Here is a 16,657-nt window from a genome sequence, read left to right as displayed (position 1 = left end):
GTGTTTTCCAATGGTCTTAGGCTCTATAGCAGCAGTTCTCAACCTATGGGCCCTGACCCCTTTCACAGGGGTCACCTAAGACCATCAGAAAACACAGATATTTACATTGTGATTCATAACAGTAGCAAAATTACAGTTATGAAGTAGCAATGAAAATAATTTTATGGTTGGGGGTCACCACAACATGAGGAACTGTATTAAAGGGTTGCGGCACTAAAAAGGTTGAGAACCAAGTCTAACTTCATCTTGCTTTTCCCCTACCCCCAGCTCCAGAGCGGAATTGGCCGGCTGATTCTGAAAGAGGAGATGAAGGCCCGGTCCAGCTCCTATGCAGATCCCTGGACCCCGCCAAGGAGCTCCACCAGCAGCAGGGAGGCCCTGCACACCGCTGGCTATGACATGTCCCTCAATGGCTGTAAGCACTGTTCTGGAGTCCTGCCTGCCCGGGGCTTTCTCCTCCCCACTGCTATGCTCTCACCTGGTTCTAGAATACAGACTTGACAAGGGGCTCTGCAGGGCACTGAGTAAGACCATGTGCCGCAGCGAGCAGTCACTCTGCTTCTTGGGGCATCTGAAGCAGTGACTTCCAATCAGGTCCAATGTAAACAAAAACATCTTCTAGTCATCTGAATGGCTCAAAGATATAAGGGGCCCCTCCTGAGGTAGTGAGCCTCCTGTCACTGGAGGTACACAAAGCAGAGAATGGATTCAAGCAGTTTGCCCTAAGAGTCACTGTAATCCCATCCCTGTTCCCAGACACACACATGCTCTGTCTGCCTCCTCTCTTTCTTAGCCCTGTGGGAGTCAGTCCTGCCAGGAAATCCTATCTCAAGTCAATACTTGATGGGTAATAACCTTGTCAAGATTAATCATCTTGACATCATATCAATACTTGATGGATACAACTCAATACTAGATGAGTAGTAACCTAATCAGAGATAATCACCTTGACTTTAGATGAGATTAAAGGAGATGGTGGTGGTAATGATGATAAAACCAGTTGCTATTCAGTGTTTTGCATGTGTCAGGCACTGTGCTAGTTCCTTTCTATATTATGTCATATATTCTTTGCAATCACCCTGTAAAGGAGATGCTCCCTCCCCATTTAAGAGATGAGAAAATTGAAGCATGATTAAGTAACTTGAAGAAGTTAGTATCTACTAATGCAGAACCAGGATAGTTCCCCATTTGACCACTGAGAGGCACTAATTTTACTCTCTGCTTCTGGGCTCTGTGCAATACACTGCCAATGCTGTTCAAAATTCAACACATTCAGTGGCATCTGTGCAGCAAATAAAACACAGCAGCTGCTATGCCCCAGGTGCTGGTCTAGGAGCTGGGAGCGGAGGTAGGATGCGGTACAATTGGAAACTGACCAGTGGGAAAGGAGGTAGTGAAAGAGACCCCTTCTCCCCCCCCAGCTCCTATGTGTCTGTCCACCATGTCTGTCTGTCCCTATGAACACTGACTTGTGGCTTTTCTCTCTTGCAGCCCCTCGGTCCCACTACCTGGCTGACAGTGGTATGTTCTGCCCGCCCTACCTTCAGCCCCATGGTGTCCTGTGAGGGCCAGAGCAGAGTCAGCTGCAGGTCCCCCATAGCTGTGATGAGCATATAACATGGATGTCCCAGCACAGTCCTTCTCTCCAATAGTCTACCCCAGTGGTCGGCAAACTCATTAGTCAACAGAGCAGCAAACCGCTGGTCTATCTCATTGTGCTTGTCAAGCTGGTGGGCCTCAATTTTTGGTTTTAGAACAAGAGTTGACGTGCCCAGTAGCTCCCAGAGGGAAAGAAGGAGTATGCACCTCTTCCACCCATCTGAGAGCTTACCTGTCCGGGTTCCAAGCTCTCACCTCCAATTCCAGGGCCTTTGTCCAGAGCCACCCTGTGGCCAGGATAGGAGTCCATCATAAGAAGCTAGATTTGTGCAGGACAAGGCCAGAAGACTGTGTGAATGGGTGCTTTGGGTGGGCCTAGAATTCTGTCAGACTGAGACATCCTAAGATTAGTCAGCTGCAGGCCTGGAGAGCAGTCGGAAGAGCTGTTAGCCTCCACTATGGCCCCTTCAGCCCTAGGGTTGGGGAGTAACATTGACCATCTGCAGCCAGATGAGCTCAGGGAGAGGGGTCCCCACCTTGGCCCCCTAGCAATTGTTTTGCTTCTTTTTTTCAGATCCCCTCATCTCCAAGTCCGCCTCCCTGCCTGCCTACAGAAGAAACGGGCTGCACAGGGTAAGAAGGCTATGCGGGGACATTGCCTCTGCGATGTTGGTGATTCCAGCATTAGCTCATTGCTGTGGTGCTTATGGTGATCACTTAGGGGTAGAACCTGGATAAAGGCCTTGGGGCTAGAGGTGGGTCACCTGAAGGAACCCAAAGGCAATGCTCGCTCTCCTCCCTGTGAGCCATATGTGAAAAGGAGCCTTCCGGGAGAGGCTGGCCAATGCCTGGCACTGTGCTAAGCACTTTACAAGCACTAACTTCTTTAACCTGCGAGATAGTTACTATGGAGGCACAGAGGGGCGGGGGTGACCTGCTCAGGCTCTCAGACCTAGTAAGCGCAGAGCCAGGACTCAAGCCCACAGCCCACACCTGACTGCCTGCTCCACTTGCCTGGCATGGCTTGGAGCCCTCTGAGCTCTTTGAATGCCTGCAACATAAAACCTTCCCAGAAACGGAGAGTTGGTTTAAGGACCTAAAGAGAATTTTAAAAAAATATCCCTTGTTAGCAAGAGGAGAAGCTGTGTGCCTGGACAGGTGATAGGGGAAGCAGAGACACTGAGATAGATGTTTATTAACTGAACACCTACTAAGTGCCAGGCACTGTCTAGGTGCTGGAGGTGCCTCAGTGAATAAAGTGGCTGCTCCCGGGGAGCTTGAGTTCTAGTTGGGGAGACAAACGACCAGCAAGTAAAGGTGGGATCTGCAGTCAGGTGGTCCTATCAGGCGTCTTCAAACTACGGCCCGCGGGCCACATGCGGCCCGCAGAGGAGTCTGAACCGGCCCGCCAGGTTTTTTGGGCAGTGAGTGCAGCCAAGGTGTTACAGTAGGAATTAGTAGTTCATATAGTCCGGCCCTCCAGCTCTCTGAGGGACCGTGATCTGGCCCCCACTTTAAAAAGTTTGAAAACGCCTGTGACCTAATTGCTAAGATGGAGCTCAAAGCATGGGGGCAAGGAGAGAAGGCAGTCAGAGAGGGGTGGATAAGCCAGGCCTGAGGGCACAAAGGTTCTTGCTGCTTGAAGACCAGCAAGACCCATCCAGATGGAGGACACACTATGTCCCAAGGCCCAGGACAGGGAGGACACAAGGCTGGCATGGAGTGAGCATGAAGCCCAACCCAGGGGATGAAACCCGATGGGTGTCAGTAGAGCCCTGCATGCTGGTAAGGACTTCAGGGGGTTTCCAGTAACTGTGCTGTGTGACCTGACTCCCTGCTGTATGGACTGCAGACTGCAGAAGGACAGAAGTGGAGGCTGTACACATTAGACTGCTTGAGGGTCGAGCATAAGAAAGGGATCCGAGCTCCACTGGAGCATGGTGGCTGGTGTTAATCAAGCTTCCTGCTAAAGGGTACACAGGTCCTGTCCTCTGTGTGCTCAGAGCCTGGACATTTGCTCACACAACAGTTATTTATTTAAAGTATTTCATGTACATCAGGCACCACTCCGGGTGCCTGGAATACATCAGTGGCCAAGCAAGACAAAAATCCCTGCCCTCTGAGCTTCCATTCTTGTAGGGACAAACAGAAAGCAAGTAGTAAATAGTAAACAAGTCAAACTATATGGAATGTAGAAGGTAGTAAGTGCTATGGAGAAAAGGGGGGAAATGTTGAGCATCACGGATAAGGGAGATCACAGACTTGGGGAGAGGGCAATAGCATTTTTAAGTAGGGTTGCCAGGGGAGATCTCGTGAAAGAAAGCATGAGACGTCATTCACCAATAAATGAGTATTTCCTGAGAGCTTATTATGTGCTGGGCCTGGGCTCTAGAGATATGGCAGTGAGTTAAATTACCCCAACTGGAGGCTGAGGCTTCTGTGAGAGCCCCATGTCCCACACGCCCTGGTCCATTTTCTGGAGAGAGGTGAGTACTTCGGGGAGGCAAGGTGAGCTTGCCTCAGGCCGGCCCTGGCTCTGTCTCCCCTGCAGACACCCAGTGCGGACCTCTTCCACTACGACAGCATGAATGCCGTCAACTGGGGCATGCGAGGTGAGTCACGGGGACTCGGGATGCACTGCTCATAGCTGTGACATGACCCTATGACTGCTACAGACTCGGGCCCCAACCTGGGCTATATCCAAACCCCAAGTTCCCACTCCCTTTCACTTCCCAGTCCCTCCCTTTCGCACTCCTCACCCCTCTTCCTCTCAAATCCCTGGCCTTGGGTGACCTCCAGACCATCTGTCACATCTGGGTTCCCAGAGCCATCCCAGAGCACTGCTGTCCCGGCACAGCTGAGCTCGAGTTGCTGCCAGCATGGGATGCAGGGAAACACTCGGAGCCAAATGCACACTGTTCCCAGCAAAACTTCCATTGCTGTGGGCAGTCTGCCAGGGGTTCTCCCGCCAGCCTCACCAGCTCCTCAAGCAGGCTCAGGCAGGAGGGCAGCTCATATAAAAACCTCGGAGGGCCCCAGAGGCAATGGAGGGAGGGTCTTTCCCTGTGCTTCAGACTTGTCTTATTTCTCTTCTAAATCTCTCAAAAGTAAATTTTCCCCTAAAACCGTATCTCTGGATCAGCCCAACCTCTATCTCCTGCCATCCATGGTACTCTCACCAGCCTTGATTTGGGGTGGATTCAGCAAGGACAAGGTCTCTAAGACAGAGGCCAGTATAATATGCACAGCAAAGACCAATGTGTTTCCATTTTGTGTGTCTTTTCTCTCTACAGAGTACAAGGTAAAGGAGATGCACAGATCCGGGAGGTCTCTGAGACACTAGAACCTGCCACACTGGGGACCAACAGGAGAATGACAGTGCTATCTATGCAGAAAATGGGGGCATCGATAAATAACCCCAAGGGTCCCCTTAAGACCAGCATTTCCAGTTTCTTGGCCTACTTTCCCTAAGTTGTTCCCCACGACTCTTGCCTCCTGAAATCAGACCATTCCCCATGGACCTCAGAGACTGTCTGGAAGCTTCCAAGTCACCAGATATCACCATCTACATTCAGGAGGCCTTGTGCCCACATTGCTGTCAAATGCCATCACACTTATCCCTAGCAGTTCAGGGAACTCTGGACCCTTGCCTTTTGGGAAAGGGTGGCTTGAGGCTGCCAGGCAACCCCAGGGAAGTTAGATCCAGCCCTCCCTCCAGACTTTAACTTCTGGCTCTTTCTGGGTAGAGGAGGGAGCCCAGACACAAAATGTGGCTCAAGGGACAAGCCCACCGCCCTCACTCAATCTGCAAAATCCTACCCCCATCCTTTCTCCTTAGATCTACCCTTATGAACTGCTGCTGGTGACCACAAGAGGAAGAAACCGACTGCCCAAGGACGTGGACAGGACACGTTTAGAGGTAAGTGTAGAAAACTGAGCAGGAGCCTTTGGGTTCAAAGGGATTCTAGCAGTTGCCTCAGCCAACTCAGGAGGGCCCAGGGAAATGAATGGCTTCAAGGTCACACAGCTTATTGAAAAGTAGAGGCTCTGTGCTGCCTCCTCAATTCACGTAGCATCTGTGCGACGCAGGCACAGTGTATCCCACCTGCAGTTGAAGTCTGCAGATGAACGAAGAAGCTAGATTTGGTCCCTGCTCTCAGAGCCTGGTAGATAAGAAGACAGTCAGCCCTGGTTTTATGCAGGAGTGTAGAGAAAATCAGTGTTGTGACAGGGGGGACAGGGAGGCAGCACTGCAGAAGTAAAAGCCTAAGGAGGCCTCAAGTCGGACTCCCCAGTTTCCAACCCTGATCCTGCCATCCCTAGGTGGGCAGGTGGGTCAAGCGACAACATCTATAAACTTTAGTTCTCTCCTCTGTAAGGCAGGGTGATTGTCATACTTCCCTCCAGCTGCCAAGTGACACAATCAAACAATACACAAAGCCTCTGGCGTTGAGTCAGGCAGTGTCCTGCAGAGCAAGCACTTCGCCAGTGTGGGATTGCTCTTACTCAGAGACCACTAAGGCTCGGCTGGAAGACCAGGCTTCCAATAAGAGATAGGACTTGGCTGGACTTTGAAAGTGGGCAGGTTTGGGTGGGTAGAGAGAGGGAGGAGAACATCATGCAACAGAAATAGCATAGGTAGCCGGGACCGGTTTAGCTCAATGGATAGAGCGTCGGCTTGGGGACTGAAGGGTCCCGGGTTCGATTCCGGTCAAGGGCATGTACCTTGGTTGCGGGCATATCCCCAGTAGGGGGTGTGCAAGAGGCAACTGATCGATGACTCTCTCTCATCGATGTTTCTAACTCTCTATCTCTCTCCCTTCCTCTCTGTACAAAATCAATAAAATATATTTAAAAAAAAAAAAAAAAAAAAAAAAAAAAAAAAGAAATAGCATAGGTAAAAGCACAGAGATGACCTGAGCATGGCATTGGGCTTTCAAGCCATCCAGTACATCTGGCTTGGAGTTCCAGTCCCTGGTCACTTCTGATGCAAGAGCACCCTCTGTCCTTTCCACCCCAGGGTCTTTTCTTGTCTCTACCTGGACTGCCCCTCCCATCCCACTAGCCTTCTCACTCCTCAAAGGTGCATTCTAGTGATGCCTGTGCCTTAAATCTTCCCAAGCTTCCCCTTACAATGTGTCACCCACCTCTTCCTCCAGGCTCCCCCAGCCCTATGTCTAGCATATAGATCCATTTCCTCTGCCTGCCAAGATCCTATGTCATCTACCACATGGTCTAGACTGAAAGGAGAAGCATACCAATCACCTTGACCTGACAGCGAGGAGTTCATCCAGAGTGGAGAGGGTTGGGGCAGTTGGAGGGGAATGCCAGTGAGTCCTTCCAGCCCTAGCTTGGGGTAGCAGCGAAGAAGCGGGTGATTCAGCCAAGGGCTTCCTTTCACTGTCTGGCAGCGAGTGTCTTCCAGTGCTGAAGGGGACAGCTCCCAGGGCAGTTCTGCAAGCACCAGCATTAAGGGATGGAAATGTTCATCCTGAAAACCAATTGCTCTGCTACACCCTCCAGGACACCCAGAAGCTCAGACCAGGGAAGCACAGCCTCTCCTGAGCACCAGAACCACCCAGGGAGCTTTTTAAAAATACCAATATAGGGCTCCACCAGTTAAATTGCTGTCTGGGGAAGGGACTCCGGCTTCAGTGTTCAGAGACTCATGGGCATGTCTAACGTGTTGCCTGAGCTGAGACCACTGGGCTAAAACACTGCTCTAGCCCCCTGTACCAGTTCAGGAAGTGGACTGAGCTAAGTCAATTAACTACTGCAATTGCTACCAACAGGTCATCTTGGTGATTCCAGTAAGTTTTTAGGCAGGATATATACCATATATTTCTAGCACACAATTTAAAATTTTATTTTGAAAAATTTCAGAACTCAAAAAGATGCAAGAATAGCAAAATCAACACCCATCTACCCTTCATTTAAATGCTTCAATCATTGATATTTTGCCACATTTTAAGTGCCACATATTTCTAAATCTTGAACAAAACACACATTGTCTTGTCAAGTCCTATCTCTTATTGGACAATGTATTAAGTTTCAAGACTGTTTGTAATGGAAGGAGAGTATGGGTGGGTGGAGGTCCTGCCATGGAACACAAAGCAGTGTTTTATTTTACAGCGTATTGTTTTCATATGAGAAAGAGATGAAAAGACATTTCAATGGGTGGATGAATGTGAACAGTAGTGTTTTTCACCGAGTAGCCTGAGGATCAGCCATTTAGATTATTTGTAAAAATATCAATAAGAGGAAATACACCCTAATATCTTGGCTATGCCCCCATCTTCCCCAAAACGACAGAGGAGTAGCATTAATCCATACACACTCCTAAACACAGAACAGATGAGTGTAGCAGGGATGTAGAAAGGTGAGATTAACCTGGGTGCATCCAGAGGCACTGGGTGAAGCATGAATCCCACCTGAATCCTGAGTGGGGGCAGCCCTTCAATCAGACCAGTCCCCAAGGTCTCTCTGATGAAACATTCACTCACACATTTATCCATTCAACACATATTCATCACACACTTCTGTGAGTCAGACACCACACCAGGCACAGTGCACCCAGAGGAAACATACAGTGACCACTCCTGCCTCTACCAGCCCCCAGCCTACACCTCACATCTTCAAGTTGTTTCCTCTCTCTCCCCTCCCACTTCCTTTTAGCGCCACCTGTCCCAGGAAGAGTTCTACCAAGTCTTCGGCATGACCATCTCTGAGTTTGACCGGCTAGCCCTCTGGAAGAGAAATGAACTGAAGAAGCAAGCCCGGCTGTTCTAAACAGAGGCTCTATAAATATATATGCACTTATATAAAGATATATGTAAAGTCTCTATACTGGAGCTCAGTATAATCCTCTTGTGTAATGGGACACGCTGCCTGCCAGGAGACTTGCTTTTCTGTGCTGTCAGGCAATCCCACGTCATCAAAATATTTTTATGCTCCTTACTTTCTCTTTTCTAAATGTAATGGGGTTAGGGAAGGAATTTGAGGGGACACCCATCCTTTTACTAGGGACCCTTTTTATACTGAAACATCTGTCCTAACTTGAGTCCCCCAAGATCCAACCCTCCTTCCTAGAGGAGGTGCCTGAGGTCTCTTCTCTCTGCTTCTTAGCTCTTTTCTCCAGTCATGAGTGTGGACACTGACCATGCTGTTTCACATCTTATTGGCCCCAGAGGGGCCTTCCCATGGGTTCTCAGTGACTTTGGCCATGTTCCAAAGTCACCGGGCACCTTTGAGAGCCCTTGCAGAATTTTCTCATCACCCACAATTAGGAGTTCGGTGCTCTCTGGGGTGATGCAGTTAGAAGTGTGGGCCTCGGGACTGCTCTTCACAGCAGTAAACAGAGGTGGCCAGGGACTTGGCCTCTCCTCGGTCCTTCAATCCTCCTCCTTCTGTATCTGATCCTAACCTCTCCCTGGTTCAAATCTACAACTTGTGGTAAAGGAAAAGGCACTTCCTTTTCTTCCACCACTTCCACCTGGCCCCTCTGCCTGGCCCCTACCATGAGAACCAGAGAGAGGGATTGGAAGCTGGGAGCAGAAGTGTGAGACAGAGAAGGGCACCTGTTAGAATTGGAGCTGAAGGACCTCTTGGGGCCTCTTTCCACCACGCCCCCCTACTGTTCCCAGCACCTCCTGACCCCTTCCCCCTTTGGAGGAGAGGCCCGTTATTGCAGCCTGTATTCTTCAGCCTTACTACAATCTATGTGCCTGACAACTCAACACACCACAGGGCTACGGTTCCCACCATAGCTCTAACTGACCAACGAAACAGACAACCTCTATCACCCCTCTCAAGGTAATCAAGGCCATGTTCCCAAGAAAGGTTCCTGGTCTGTGCCTGCTGGTCCCAGGGCTGGCAGGGCAACCCAGCCAGGATCTGAATCCCACTACAAAATGGGCCAAGTATCATAGGGGAAACTTTCTGAAGAATGGCTGCTCATGAGATTCCAGAATGAAGCACTGGCCCACATCATTCAGATCCTCCTGGATTTCCCCAGTGGCTGCTTTTCCTGCCTCCTTGCCTTCTGGAACTGGGTAAATGCTTACTTAGCCCTCTCTTCTCCCCTTTCCAGACCTTCTACTCTGAGTTGGTGATGTCTGGTGGGGCCTGCTCCTTATTGGAGATGCCTTGAGTCAGGCAATTTTGAGGTCTTGGGAGGAAGGACCAATGCATGGCAATGACAATTAGGACTCTCAAGAGGCTGGTGATGTGACATGGCTACTGTAGGACTGACTTCAATTCAACATACCCTCACTGAGCACCTTCTGATGCTGAGCACTTGCTGTATACTGAGCACTGAACAGGGGAGGGAAGTGGGATGCTGGGACGATTAGCATGGGCCTGGTCTGGGGGACGTGCATACTAACAAGTAAGGGACTCAAATGTGATGGGTGTAAGGCAGAAAGTGATGGGAGATGGCATGAGGAAGTGTTTGTGACATTACTGAAAATGTAGATGGCAGTGGGTGCAGACAAAGGAGAGCGTTCTAGAGGAGACTGCATTTGAGCAAAGTTCGGGAAGCATCTTTGTAAACTGGGAGGAGACTGTAACTTGAAAGGGTGAAAGGATGAAGGGACCGGAAGGGAGGTCTATTACGCTCTCATTTAAAACATCAACCCTCTTGGTTACTTCTCTTTATGGCCAATATCTTTCAACTGTCCTGACCCCTTAGAAATGTCCCCAGCCAGACACAATCATTGAAACTGCCTCATCGTCACTGCTTGAGAACTTGGCAAGATTTGAAGGGCTTTTGTTATTGTTGTTGGATATTTTTGTTTCCCATAAAGGCACATGATTTCAACCCAGACCTGTGTCCTTCTGTCGTTCGTAGTGGGAGTGGAAACAAGTGACATGGGAAGAGACTGAACCACACACATTGTTTTCAAAATAAGAGTCTAGAGAGCAGATCTCCCTTGGCCTTAGTTTCTCCTTCTGTAAAATAAGAAAACTTGATGAGGTAAGCATCATCCAGGTTGGGTCCTGCAGAACAATGGTCCCGCAAGATGGTAGAGGATGTTCCAAGGACAAATAAGATTCTATGATCAAAAAATTATAATAGTAATAGTTCCTCATTAAGTACCAACAATAGGCCAGGTTCTATGCTGAGGAATTTACACCTACCATCTCATTTAAGCCTCTGTCACAACCCAAGAGGTGGCCATTATTCTTATCTCTGTCTCACAGATGAGGAAACAGTTTTGAAGAAGGCACATAATTACCCTGGTAGAGTCAGGGACCAATTCCAAGCTGCTCGACTGGAGAGACCGGCTTATCTATCTACTCTTATCAGTCAGGATGAGTTCAGCTCCAAGAAAAGAGTGCCTTCTCAGAAATGGCTTGAACAATGAGAACACACATTGTCTTGCACAACCGGAAGTCCTAGGTGCAGGGCTAGTCAATTAAGCAACTCAGTGATTCCATCAGAAGCCCGGGTGTTTCTGCATCTCTTCACCATCAGCACACTGGCTTGTGTCCTCAGGTGTGACCCCTCATGTTTACCAAAGGCTGCTATGACTCCAGCCATCATGTCCTCACACAACCACATCAAAAAGCAGGAAAGAAACTTCCCTTCGTGTGTGACTCTTTTAATCAAAAAGACCTTCCCAGAAATCCTCAGGAGACTGCTCCACAGGTCCCACTGGCCAAAACTAGGGAATAGACCCATAACTTTGCTGCAAAGAAGGCTCAGAAACTGAGCATTTGGCATTTCCAGGCTCTATACTGAGAGGCAGGCATCCTGTAGACAAAGGAGAGAAGCAGCACAAGGACTAGCCTCAGGATAATTGAATCACGGTGTCTCAGTCACAGCCCCTGCCCACCCCTGCTTTGACACTCACAATGCTCATTGGCAAAAGTCTGCAAAGTACTATAGTAACTTAGTTTAATCCAATAATTCACAAACTATTTGACAAAACTCGTGATTCAGAGATGTTAGACTTCCTGTATTTCATCTATCCTAAGATACACACATTTTTCATGTTTTGGCATCTCTGAAGATGAGATGTGACTCAAACGAGGCTCCTTTCCTGGCCTCTCATTCTGTGATTCTTCTAAGTACCATCCCCTCCACAGCCCTCTGGACAGGTGGCTCAAATGTGCAAAAGATAGTCTGGAATGCTCCTTTGCTCCCTGCCTACACATGCACCCACCCAACATCCACTCAGTGAGCGCCTGCTGCCAGGCAGGGGCTCTGAGCAGCCAGCAATGCGCAAGGCAGGTGTGAGCTCTCCCGTAGCTCTGCTCTAGAGGAGAAAACAGGCTGTAAGTAAATAAACAAATAAAAAAAGAGAGATGGTGCATGAAGATAACTGTCACAGAAACAACAAATAGGGCACTGGAGGGAGAACCAGGAAGGAACTCAGTTCATATATTTACTGAAGGATAAAAAGGGACAAGTGGCCAAGATCGGTTTGGCTCAACGGACAGAGCGTCGGCTTGGGGACTGAAGGGTCCCGGGTTTGATTCCGGTCAAGGGCATGTGCCTTGGTTGCTGGCATATCCCCAGTAGGGGGTGTGCAAGAGGCAGCTGATCGATGACTCTCTCTCATCGATGTTTTTATCTAACTCTCTATCTCTCTCCCTTCCTCTCTGTTCAAAAATCAAAAAAAAAAAAAATATATATATATATATATATATATATATATATATATATTTTTTTTTTTTTTTTTTTTTTAAGGGACAAGTGGGGAGGGGCACTCCAGGCTTAAAGAAGAGCATATGCAAAGGCTCTGGGGTGGGTAAGAGCTTGATACAATTGAGAAACTAAAAGTGTCACTGAGGACAGAATAGAGCAAGTGAGGGAGATGAAGAAGGGAGGGAGATTAGAAGAGGTGGGAAGGCAAGCAGGGACCAGAATGTGCATAGGGTCTAGAAGGACACCTCTTATTCATTCGAACTTTGTGGAGCCTGTCTGGCTTGCACAGTGGTTGGTAATATATCCGATGCAGGGAGAATCGCTCTAAGCCCTGCTACTGAAGTGTGCTCCCCAACCAGCAGCAGTGGGGTCACCTGGGAGTTTGTAAGAAATGCTGTATCTGGTGCCCCTAGTCAATCCGCCTCTGTGTTTTAATACGATAATAATCATTAATAATTTAATGATCCACACACATAGTGCAGTTTGGGAAGCACTATTCTAAACCACCATCCTTTTAGGACAAACCCAACATCATTTTGTGCTAGGCTTAATGAAGTTCTAGAAAGGAGCCCTTTCCCCATGCATATAACCTTTTTGGACACTGGGGGGCAATCTTACATTAATAAACCAGAACACAATTACACAATTGCGGGGGTGGGGGGGGGGGGGGTAAGTGCCCAGAAGTCACAGGAGGTTAGAGCATAATGTCCACCTTTTGCAGCCAAGGAATCAGGCCCACTGAGTGAGCAGATCAGAACTAAGCAGCCGCTCGTCCTCACTGGGCACCTGGCACGGAAACATGGGGACCGGCTGTGGAAGGTGTCAGCAGCTACACTAGCCACTGAGCAGAGCTGAACGTGGAGCAGATGGGCTTAACATTTAAAGAGAACAGAGCACTGCTGCAGTTCATAGCAATTAACATGGCAGAATGATGCCAGCTCTGTTAATGCCCCTGGGGAACTAAGTTTTACATGCTTCATTCCTCATCAGACTTTGAGCTGCTAAAAACCTTGACTACACAGTGATAAACACCTGCTTTTATAGACACAGCTCTGAGCCGCTGCCAAGACATTCGGAAGCCAAGCCGTAAAAAAGCCCTGGAGCGAGGCCCTTTTAAATAAGTAAAACCCTGAAGCCCTGAAGATGACGGCCAGCCTGTCGTTACCACCCAAGGGCCCACTTGGCACAGGGAGGGACACAGGCAAGGGGACCCCAGGCCTGCAGTCAGCCTCACGGCTAGTCCTCTCGGCAAATGAGGGCCAGGTGTGCAGATGAATCAGGTCACAGAAGTCAAGCGACAATTACGCCCATGACAGAAAGCGTTTCCTTCTCAGGGAGAAATATCCAAGTCACTCAAACATCACCTTCCCAATGTTCGTAAGATTATTTATTTAGTCAGTGCTGCTTATGTAATATTTTCATTTCAATCAATTCATACCCAATGTTTCTATTTTAAGCAATATCATTGAGATTATGGTTTTGTAAAGACTGGTTATATGTTTTAAAATACAAATTTAGACAGCTTAGTCGAATCTTTAAATATGTTGGCCTGTGTAACATCTGAATTCATCTCACTTCTTCACCAGTAGTCTGAATTCCACCCTTTGGGAAGAGAGGACGTATATTCCCTCAGTTCCTCATGACGACTGGTCTTTGGGGAGCCAAAGGGAAACTAGCAGAAGGACCACAGAGAAAAGAAAACACAAGCTCTTCTGACAATCAAACAAGGCCTGGGTTAAACCTGCCCACCCAGGGAGCCGAGACCATTATGTACCACCGGTTGGTCCAGGGCATCATGCAAACAGGAAGTCCCTGGCCCTTGCTAAGGCTTTCCCTGGATACTCTGCCCTCACCTGCTGCTCTGGGGGTAAAGCCTTTGCCTCCATGGGCACCTCCGTGAGCTTCGGCAGGGACATCATATCGGGTCTAGTAATAATTAATGTCGTTTTTAACATTCATTTAAAATCTTGCTTGGCGTTGACTTGTATTGACATAGCCTTCAAACACGTGGTATCTACAGAACGTGTGAAGTGCAATTAACAAGTTTTGCTTGAAAAAGTTTGTATTTGGTTTGGTTTTTGTTGCAAAACTAGGGCTAAGAAGATGGCGGATGAAGAACATATTCGGCACTGCATGCTTTACGAGTTCCAATTAGGAAGAAAAGCAAGTGAGGCTGCAAAAAACATCTGTAGTGCTCTTGGTCAAGATGCAGTTAGCGCCAGAAAATGCCAGCGTTGGTTTGAGAAATTTCGCGAGGGAAATTTTTCGTTAGATGACAAGAGTGGTCGAGGCCGTGTGTCCAATTTTGATCAAGAAGCTCTTCAAGCTCTTTTGGTGCAAAATCCTCAAATTACCCAACAAGAGCTTGCGACAACTTTAAATTGTTCACAAAAAAACAATTTCCAATCAATTGCGTGCACTTGGCGAAGTCCAAAAGTTTGGAAAATGGGTTCCTCATGAGTTGACCGACAACAACCGTAATCAAAGAGTCACAATTTGCAGTTCGCTCCTCTCTCATCAAAACCGTTTGCCGTTTTTAGAGCAAATTGTTACCGGAGGTGAAGAATGGGTGCTGTATGTTAATTTGAAAAGGCGGCCTCAATGGTTGGACAAAAATGAGGCTCCGCAGCCCACACCAAAATCTGACTTGCATGCGAAAAAAGTGATGTTGTGTGTTTGGTGGAATTTTAAAGGAATTCTTCATTATGAACTTTTACCATCTAACCAAACCATTACAAGTGCAGTGTATAGTGCCCAATTGGAAAGGTTAGCCCAAGCTTTAAGAGAAAAAGAACCCGCGCTGATTAATCAGAAGGGCGTAATTCTTCACCACGATAACGCACGACCGCATACTGCAAGAATCACTGCTGAAAAACTGCGCCAGTTGGAATGGGAAGTTCTCCCTCAACCTGCATTTTCTCCTGATATTGCCCCTTCCGATTACCATTTGTTTCGTTCTTTGCAAAACTTTCTTCTTGGAAAAAATTTAATAATGAAGAATGCCTCAAAAATGCATTGACCGAATTTTTTGCATCAAAATCACAAGAATTTTACAACAGAGGGATTAAAATGCTTCCTGAGCGTTGGGCACAAGTAGTAGAAAACAACGGCAACTATATTGTTGATTAAATTTTGTTGTATTGTTTAAATAAATTAGATTTTAAAAAAGTATTAGAAAACGACATTAATTATTACTAGACCTAATAGCACGGCAACTGGACTCAGCCTCACCACCAGCACAGGTTATATAGGTCGAATTGTGCCCGCTTCCAAAAATAATCCATATGTTGAAGCCCCATCCCTTTCCCCTCCCTCCCCACCTCAGAATGTGGCTGTATTTGAAAATAGGGCCTTTAAAGACATGATTAAGTAACAATGAGGCTGTTATGGTGGGCATTAATCCAATCTGACCGGGGTCCCTATAAAAGCAGATAAGAGCACAGGAAGAGATGCTAGGGTTGCATTCACAGAGGAAATATCACATGAAGAGGCACCCAGAGGGCAGCCATCTGCAAGCCAGGGAGAGAGTCCTCGGAGGAACCAACCCTGCTAACATCTGCTCTTGTACTTCCAGCCCCCAGAACTGTCAAAAGACAAATTTCAATTGTTTAAGCCACCCAGTCTATGGCAGTTTGTTATGACACATGCAATTAGACCTGCAAAATAGGAATTAAGAGTGCTTATTTCATAGGGTGGTAAGGACAGAATGATGTGCTTCGGGGACAGTACCTGGCTGCAGGAGAGGTGTGCCTCTGATGCCACAGCATCTCCCTCGTTCTTAGATCAAGTGGTTTAGCCAGACTGTCAAGCCCCCTCTGGGCCGGTGCAGGACTACAGGGAGAGGGGCATGCCTTTGTCCCCTGGAACCTCTGCTACCACGGTGTGCGGGCCTGGAGAGGTAAGGCCTTAGCCAGTTGGAAGGGACCATGTAAAGATGAAGACTGAACAGAGGAAGGTGGGAGGTTGAGAGAAAGTAGCAACTACTCTGTTTGCATTCCTGGGGATCTGAGCTTGCCTTCAAGCCAACTTTACCCCTTCAACTAACTCCCCCATTACCCTCAGAGCAAATAAGTTCCTTTTTTATTTAAACTGCTTTGAGTTGTGATTCTGTCACTTGCCACCAAAGGAGTCATGAAAGACACACTGGCTTCCAGAGGGAATCAGCACTGACAGTGGCATGCATGCCTTTACTGTCCGTGTGAGGGAAAGTGATGACAATTTAAATAGTGCAGGCAGCTACCCCAAGGGATCATGGGATGGAAGGGAAGACTTGCCAGGGCAGCCAAGTGAATACATATGAAGGGCTCAAAACCTTCCTCGGTCAGTCACTGAAAGATGCATGTAGGATCTGGACCCAAGGGCCCTTTGGTTCCCAAAGCCCTTGTGTGGATACAAAAGAAGTGTGAC

General features: G+C 48.0%; 1 protein-coding gene across 8 annotated transcripts in view; it reads left to right on the top strand.

The window, feature by feature from the left end:
• The window catches only part of ABLIM3 (actin binding LIM protein family member 3), a 103,538-nt gene extending 93,117 nt beyond the window's left edge, over positions 1 to 10,421 (top strand). For all 8 annotated transcript variants that reach the window (XM_036423919.2, XM_045576894.1, XM_036423913.2 and 5 more), the window contains 7 exons: positions 268 to 415; positions 1,492 to 1,521; positions 2,174 to 2,232; positions 4,151 to 4,211; positions 4,893 to 4,900; positions 5,438 to 5,518; positions 8,275 to 10,421. In XM_036423919.2, coding sequence (XP_036279812.1) covers positions 268 to 415; positions 1,492 to 1,521; positions 2,174 to 2,232; positions 4,151 to 4,211; positions 4,893 to 4,900; positions 5,438 to 5,518; positions 8,275 to 8,388 — 501 coding nt within the window. In that variant the 3' untranslated portion in view covers positions 8,389 to 10,421. The remainder of the gene's footprint in view (positions 1 to 267; positions 416 to 1,491; positions 1,522 to 2,173; positions 2,233 to 4,150; positions 4,212 to 4,892; positions 4,901 to 5,437; positions 5,519 to 8,274) is intronic.
• Positions 10,422 to 16,657: the final 6,236 nt, after the last annotated feature.

This window comes from Pipistrellus kuhlii, unplaced genomic scaffold (assembly GCF_014108245.1).
Source record: "Pipistrellus kuhlii isolate mPipKuh1 unplaced genomic scaffold, mPipKuh1.p scaffold_m20_p_8, whole genome shotgun sequence".
Lineage (NCBI taxonomy): Eukaryota > Metazoa > Chordata > Mammalia > Chiroptera > Vespertilionidae > Pipistrellus > Pipistrellus kuhlii.
Note: the sequence above shows the minus strand (reverse complement) of the source record. Positions and strands in the feature narration are given on the sequence as shown.